At 37.1% G+C, this 8,526-nt stretch overlaps 1 protein-coding gene across 8 annotated transcripts in view; it reads left to right on the forward strand.

Moving 5' to 3' along the window:
- CA10 (carbonic anhydrase 10) overlaps window positions 1-7,928 on the forward strand; it is a 203,577-nt gene extending 195,649 nt beyond the window's left edge. For all 8 annotated transcript variants that reach the window (XM_075770470.1, XM_075770469.1, XM_075770468.1 and 5 more), the window contains 3 exons: window positions 3,681-3,835; window positions 6,177-6,351; window positions 7,185-7,928. In XM_075770470.1, the coding sequence (XP_075626585.1) occupies window positions 3,681-3,835; window positions 6,177-6,351; window positions 7,185-7,207 (353 nt within the window). In that variant the 3' untranslated portion in view covers window positions 7,208-7,928. The remainder of the gene's footprint in view (window positions 1-3,680; window positions 3,836-6,176; window positions 6,352-7,184) is intronic.
- Window positions 7,929-8,526: the final 598 nt, after the last annotated feature.

Consider the following 8,526-nt stretch of genomic DNA (forward strand, 5'->3'; position numbering starts at 1 on the left):
TCCCTTTTTGGATTATCATGATATGAACTTCAAAATCAAATGGACCTTCCTTCATTCAGCAAATAATATATTCGCTATAAATGCTATTGTTTTAAAGAGAACACACGTAGAATTTGCTGTGAAAGCAGACCCCACACGTCTATTACAAATCTAGGGATAAAAGAGGATTTCCATCATTTGCTAAGAAAATTGTCAGAGTCAAGGCCTTTATGTAAATGAATATGAAATCTAATGAAATCTAATTTGTATAGAGAAGAGTTCATGAGTTCAAAAATCACCCTAAGGCACAAGCAGATCAAGATAGAATGTGGGCTGTAGATAGGAATGATGCTGAGAATCTAGTAAAAGCTGAATGGGTTTATTAAAGGAAGTTTATTACTAACAAGAGATCACACATGGTGATTTTTCACATTTTGAACTACATACGTGCAATAAATATAAGACATTAAAGTGTTGCAGTCTAATATTAGCGCAAACCCACCAATTCTGTTCCAGTTCCAGAATGGGAAATCTTTATCAGATGTGGGGAAAAGGAAACAGCAGAGCTGTTCACAGGAAAAATGTTGGTAACTAAATGCTTATTCTGTAGTCTTAGGCTATTCCCATGGAGTCATCTGACTTCCTATGGGAACATAACCCATACAGGCATGAATAAATACTGCTTTTACTTGGCTGAACTCTTATTTCATTGTTTTATTGACTCCTATCTTCCCCTTTTCCCAAAGTGATATTTTCCTCCAGTTTCCCATTAATCACAACTGATGGATTTTGACACTTCACATAATTTGCTGTGTCTCCTTAAACATATTCCAAGTGAAGACAGAGGCAGTGAACCAGGTTTGGAGCCACTGCTGCTGGGTACTGGTGGGGAAGATGGCCACACATTTTGTGGGTCCTCAGCATACAAACTAACTAATCTGAAGCTCAGTAAGGCTAAGGAGAGCATCGGCACACATTGGGCTTGCCTGAATGAGTAGGAGGACCATGCCCCACACTGTTACATACCATATTCCACCCCCAGAGCGTTATTGTGTTCTTAGAATGACTAAACACTGTAAATCTACACACACAAGTTAGAAGCCCATATCAAAATAATAAATTACATTCTCTATTAAAGCAATCTGAGGCAACTCTAAAACCCCCATGATTACCTGCACTAATGGCAGCAGTAAATCTATTTCTGTATCTTCCATTTGATAAGTAGTCCTATTGTTAATAATCTGTGCACTGTTCTGCATACAAATTAGTCAACTAGAATGTGGCACACACACACAAAAAATATATCTATATCATCAATATCCCTCACCTGTATTAATCTTCAGTTAGCTTTCCATCTCCTAGTAAACATTTCAGGGCAAATTCTGCCTTGTTTAAATCATTTTAGCCCAACCGAAGTCAATATGGATGTGACCAAGCAGATTTGGTCCTTAGAGTTTGAAACTATCTATTCTGACTGACTCGGTGCCATTTGGAGCTAACACACCACTCTCCATGGTTCATAAATAATGAACAGGATGTTCATGTGGGAAAGGGAAAAATGTGTGATGACTCATTGAAAACAGGCACTGGTTTGAAAAAAACGCATTCATTCTCATAATTCTAGCAAAATTACTCCTGCACTGCAAATAATGTTTTTAATGAATAGGACACAGGTGTTTCCAGTCATCTCTAGCTGTTAAAATGCAACAGCATTTTGACTCTAATACTACAGCAATGGTTTCATACTTTAGTCTGGAAAATTTGGGGTTTAGAAAGACTCTGTATCCAAGGCCACAGGCCAGTGAAGGCTGAGCATGTTAAAAAAGGTGACAGTCAGCCACCTACAAGATGCTAATAGTACTTTCCCCTCTACTTGAGGCTCCAGCTATATGGCATGGCAATTACCCCAGCTCCAAGTGCAAGAACATGGGAGAAGGCTGTATTTCTGACAAACTTGAAAGGACATGCCAAGATTATATTTCATAAAATAACACACATTTAAAATATGAAATACCTGTAAGACACTGGTCAATGTGGTACAAATGTTACACTCTCACCTTGACACTTTAACTGATGCTGTAGCCACTAAAATTGCTACCCCAGAAGCCTATAGCATGTCAACTGCACTATGTCAAAACAAACAAAAAAGAGTCACATTTGCTTTGCCTGTGTTCTTTGATTTTCTGTTGCCCAAGACCACAGGTCTTCAGTCCCTTTTTTTTTTTCCACATTAGATCCTGAGACAAGTATTTTGCTCATCTTAAGTTTTGTTCTTCAGCTATAATATGTTAAATTCAAGTTAAATTACTCTTTTCCTTTTTAGTTCTTATACACTTCCTTGATCATTCATATTTCGTCCCTTCGTTCCATTTACAGTCTTTTCCCAATGGCCAAGGAACTGTTTATCAGCTTTAAAACACAAACAAAAAAACCCACACACAAACAACACAAAACTGTTTAAAGTTACAGTGAATGGTACACATCAGAGAATCCAACACAAGTGTCCAAATTATTGACACTGAATTAAAAGATGCACTTTCAACATTTTTCTTCAGTGTGAGCAGTATCTTGTTTTATTTGTACTGTCTTCCTTGCCTTCCATTAAAATCAATGCCAGTTTGTCTTGTGTATTGAAAGGGGAAACATGCCTAACTACGCAGCTTTCCTTGCCCACATTTTAGCATGCACTCCGCAAATGAACCATATTGAACACGCTACATGCAAGTGAAAGCACACAAAGAGATTTCACAACATTACAGCTCATAACCAGCCCAGCTTTCTCCGAGATACACGACAGCAGTAGCATGCAAGTAGTAAAGTGTGTATATCCCTAGGTATTTCTTATTAAGGAACTCCTACAGCCTCAGATTTGGCAGGAAAATCTGAGCTCCAGTTTTGACAGCACTGCCAAAAATACTGTAGGGCCAGCATTACACAAGGGAAATAGTGCACTTAGTATAGAACAGGCTGAGGAACTTTGATGAATTTGAAAGCTATAACCATATCTCTTTATATTTTGGTACATATCCACAGAGTGAATTCTGTTGCAGAGGGATACCTCATTAATTCCCAGGGAGATTTACAATAAAAGCAGGGACTCTAGTAAGCTTCTTTCCGGCATACTTTTCCATCCCAATTTTAGCATTCTGAGTGAGCTTGCACTGCATCCACCCCCACTGTGCACATGAAAGACCAGCAGGCTTCATTGAGCAGCTTTATTATCATGCGTTAACCTTAACTTCCTCCTGTGGTAGAAGGGCAATTAAGTTTTAACACTCTTGACCTTCCCAAGGTTTTGTTGAGCAAAAATTGTTAATCACTCCAAAATATGGTAAGTCGACATTCTCCAAAGACTGCTGCATCTAAATCAATAACTGCAACTTCAAGAAGCTTTTAACTCCAGTTCTCAAACATGATTCAGAGTTTCACTGTGAATGCTCATACTAAACTCACAGAAAGTGTGCATGGGCATCTCCCAGTAGAACTCAACCCAAGCAGGATTACTGAATTCATGTTACTTGTTCTTGTCCAAAGTGCTGGAACATTCAGAAATGCATGTTCATTACACTTCAAATTTTGATAAAACTGCTGATGATGTTCTGGAATAAGGATTGTACATAAGAAGAGTGGGATTTGTTGTTAGGGATTTTTTTGTGAAACTATTGTTTTATCTCAATTTTTTTTCCTTCTTTATTCTCCAGATGATGCATACTTACTACAGGGGCTTAATATTGAGGAACTTTATCCAGAGACGTCTAGTTTCATTACATATGATGGGTCAATGACAATTCCACCCTGCTATGAAACAGCAAGCTGGATAATAATGAACAAGCCTGTCTACATAACAAGGATGCAGGTAAAGATAATAAAAAATTTACTCAATCTAGTATAGGTACAAAAGAATATTTTAAACATATATATTTGTAGCTTTACATACAAAATTAGATTTAACCTTTTGCTGTAGGGATTTCTGGCTGCAATTTATACAGTTTGCAAAAGCATTGAAAAGTTTTTTGCCAAAATAAAAATATTAACTATTTAGAGCCTCCCTAGGTATCTATACACAGACATATGGACTTTGAGGTGAGCCCTACTTTCAGTGAAGGTTTGAACCAAGTGGTTTCCAGCTGTCTCTTCCAAACTCAATTATTTTATGATGCTGTGAATAGACATATGGGGATTCCAAAACAAGTATAGCAGTGTTGTACACAAATAACTCAGGTGATTAGTATAACTGAGGCTATTCTTAGGTCAAAAAGAAACAGATAAATTGTGGGTGATGCTTGGGGCCATTTATATACAGGTCAATACCATGTTAATGTGACAGAGATCCAATAAATAGGGCCTTCCTGAAAACAATCAGCTTGTCCTTTCTAGGGTAGAATAAGATGACAGGATAGACATTGCAAACATCTTCAGAAAAAACAGATTGACAAATTGAAGCCCCTATTAGAAAGAGCAGGATAAATTATGCAAAAGAAAACACAATTAATTTCATAGTCAAAATTAGGCTGTTAGGGAAACACACCAGTGGAAGAGTCATACAGACTACATTTCTGTATGACTCGCTTACAATCCAAGGCCTAACATGGGAAAGCAACAAATTTAACACCAATTGCAGTCATCTCCAGAGCTTCCATCAGTGAGTTGCCTGCAGAGCTCTGAGCTGAACTAAAACCTATTCTCTTCTGTGCTAGAATCCTGAAGGAATACTTGAACCAGCATCTGCCTGTCTCAAGCACGCAGCAGAAGCAATCTGGCCCAAGAAATGAAACTAGGAATGATAAAACAATCCTAAATATTACTTTGGGATTTAAAATCATATTAACATTGTAAATAAGATGACTTTAAAAAGCCTGAGAGCTGTTTTATCTTTGTGGTATTCTTTCTGTCCAATTTTGTCTAGATGCAGAGAAAGCACTTTGTTTCTTTTCTAAATGGGTAATTTGGGAGAACGGCACAGCTGAGCACAGCAAACATGCTGAACTTTTCAAGCAGGAGACCTGAACATTTTCCTACAAGCAACGTTTCTAGTTACAACATTAATGTACAAAACAAGGATTAGAATATTTCTAGTCTATCCTAGTACCTGTGGGTTTTAATCTCATGATGCTTACTCCTTGTCATGCTTTACTGGTTAGTTACATCCTACTATTAGTGCTGCAAATTGATTTCATGGAATACTTACTAATTACATTGCATACTCAGACTGAAAAAGTAATGCATAGCTCAAGTTTTCCCTGGAAGCTGTTAAAGATTTTGAGTATGTAAAACCCAGGTACTGGATTTCCCCATTTAAGCATTAAATGCCACAACCCAACCTCTTAAATTGTACTCTGACATGGAAAATATTTTCTTTTTATATTTTTAAACCAAAGTATTTTGAGGGTTTCTGATTTACAAACTGCAGCTTGCTTCCCCGCGCCCCCCTCCAGTTTCCTATACAAAGTTTGAAAGGTTTTGGTTGACTCCAACTAATTAACATGCTTTTAGCACAGTTGCATAGTCATGATAAGAACCATTGCTGTCTGCATGTATTTGGCATCCAACCACTGCTGGGCGCACTGAAAATCCTGGATGATTCAGTAATTCCCTCTCTGCTGATCTGTAAAACCATCTCCAGAGAAGGTCAGAGTCTACCATAAAAACACTACAGACACAGCACAGACAGTATCAAGACACACCTGTCAATGGAGAAAGGATTTAACTTTTTAACATCATTAATTTCATGACTTCAGCAGCATGACTGTCAGTTATCCTTTCCATTCTGGCTGGCCATACCCGGTTCCTTGAATACCATCATCCAAAACTGTGTCTTCTCAACTGGAAGCTAGACTAATAGCTGTAAAACTTAGGAAAATAGCTCTTGTCATTCATCAAGTTCATTGTCTCTGCACCAGCTGCTGCCATCCAGTAGTCTGGATTCCATTTGTTTCCTGAGCAGCCAAGGACACCTCATACCATTTTCATTTACTCCACACAAAACTAGTGACTTTCATTTAAAATGGGGCTCAGAAACAGAGGACCACAGAAGGAACAGTTTTACCTCAAGTTAACTCTTTCAACCCACCTCTGACTATAAATCACTGAAGTCCTGTTTAACTTTCATTTATTACGTAGTCTATTTAATAGTGTTGTATGTTGTTTACTTACAGGAAAGACCAGTACTAAAAATCCTTGTTTTGTATTTTGTATAGATGCATTCTTTACGACTGCTAAGCCAGAATCAGCCATCACAGATATTTCTGAGCATGAGCGACAATTTCAGACCAGTCCAGCCTCTCAACAATCGATGTATCCGAACTAATATCAACTTTAGTTTACAGGGAAAAGATTGTCCAAACAATAGAGCACAGAAACTACAGTATAGAGGTACGTTCTACCTCCAGAATAATCCTTTCTATGCTTACACTAAGCTCTTTTTGAGAAACCTAAGTGCATAAGAAACCATACAAATAAAACTAGATGAAACTCCAGATCTGGGGCACTAACAGGATGAGTCAAACAGTACATATTTTAAATGGATGAAGCAACTTTCCTAGAAACATGCAGGAAAAGCATGACAAAAAGCCAGTCTGGGATATCTAATATTTTTTTAAAAGCAGATAGGACAGGCCTTCAGTTTTCTAGCCTCATTTTAAAGTCTTCTCACCTTACAAAGTGCATTTTGCTTTTTTTACCCACCTTGGAAAGAAAAAGGGGGATGAGCTAGTCTTGATGACAGCTGATCTCAAACAAAAGAATAAATTTCACTTTGGAGGTGCACCACCATAACAAACGCCCAAATTTTGTATTACACAATGGATATTAAACAAATAAACCAACCCAGTCTCCTGCTGGTAGAGTCTTACAGTTCCATAGCGCGGGGCTTACAACTGAGTTGTAATGTGTCTTACTCATCTTTTAGCCTATGCACGCAGTTATATTATCTGCAATAATGGTGTAAAAGTGCCTTCTTACTAATGATATTATGGTTATGAAGGAGTACTATTGGAAAAAAAAGCACATTTTCAGCAACAAGGGTGATGACTGAGTTGCAATACTCCAAAGAAATAGTCATTCAGATTTAATCCTTTTCCAGAAAGAGGAGGAAACTGAGCCTCCCGGCTTTTCCAAGACAGTTTAAGTGCCTAATACAGTGTTAAATCCAGCCAGTTTCATATTTTGAGTTTATTAAAGCATAATTGTTTTTGTTTCTCTTTCAGTAAATGAATGGCTCCTCAAGTAAGTAAGACAGAGCAGGCAGAACCCATAACCTCAGTGGAATGCTACTACTGTGAATTGACATAATCTAGAATGCACCCAACCTCACTCTCTTTGGGTTCGCAGCAGCACGTGCAAACGTGCTCTAGGAAAAGAGCTGCCATGTTGGAAATTCAACTAAAAATTCATTCATATGATTGGTGGTAATTAAAAAAAGTAAAAAGACAGTATTACAGTAAATGTGATTACAATTTTGATACAGTTTTCCTGAACTAATTTAGCTTCACAAAGAAAGACTTTTCAGCCTTTGTACATATGAAATTCTTCCTCTTTTCCCCCCCTCCCTCAAATTAAAAAAAAAAAAAAAAAAAAGAAAAAAGGTGGCTCGGTACAGCATCAAAATGGAGTTGTGTTCTGTGTGCCAAGTAATCCTTGGAAAGCTCTCATTATTTCACTACCATTAATGGATACTGACAAGACAGAACAAGAAGACTGTAGAGGAAACTTATTTCTAGGTTATGATATTTCTGTTCATTTAATTTAAGAAGGAACAGACTTTGAGAGATAAGTATTGTAAATATATCACTGCAGAATATAAAGGAAATGGAAATATTTCCCTCTGTCACATATCTGTAGTAGGATTTGCCAAAATCAGAATTGATCCATTTTCTGTTTCTTGTTTTACAACAGGTCATACGTTGTGTTGGTTACTATTAACAACTCAATAAATGTGTTTAACAAATTAATTTAGTAAACTTGCTTTTATTTATTTTTTCCTTTCTGAAATAAGCCTCTACTACTTTTGGCTGCATTATTTGTGGTTTTCTTTTTTTTTTTTTTTTTTTTTTTACTTCATTTATTTGTTCGCAGCCACTCTAAGTGAGTTAATGGCAATTGGGAATGCACTCAAAGCTAGTATAACTTTAACTCCACTTTATGGTCTATCATTAATAGGAACTGGGCTCAGAAGCAGAAAGCACTTGAAACATATCTCAGTTTAAAATTGCCATTTTCCCTGCTGAATCCATTACTGGGACAAACAAATTCAAATCCTGTAAATTGGTGGTGGAAAGGGATATCTTTTCTTTACAGATAAAGCAGGAGCTGACCAACTAAAAGCAAATGCCTTTTTTCTTGTTTATAATGGTCATTCACTGTGTTTGGTTACTGTCAAGAACTCAATAAATGTGTTCAACAAGTTCACGTAGCGCGTGTTTGACCTTCTTGCACGTTAAGGAATTTTTTTATTTTTTAATCATCTGGAGAGGGGGCAGACCTCATGCTATTCCGTTCCTAACACTCATTTTATAACCTATAATATGTTGAAGCTCACAAAAAATAAAA

The sequence above is a fragment of the Balearica regulorum genome, chromosome 18, assembly GCF_011004875.1.
Source record: "Balearica regulorum gibbericeps isolate bBalReg1 chromosome 18, bBalReg1.pri, whole genome shotgun sequence".
NCBI classification, from domain to species: domain Eukaryota; kingdom Metazoa; phylum Chordata; class Aves; order Gruiformes; family Gruidae; genus Balearica; species Balearica regulorum.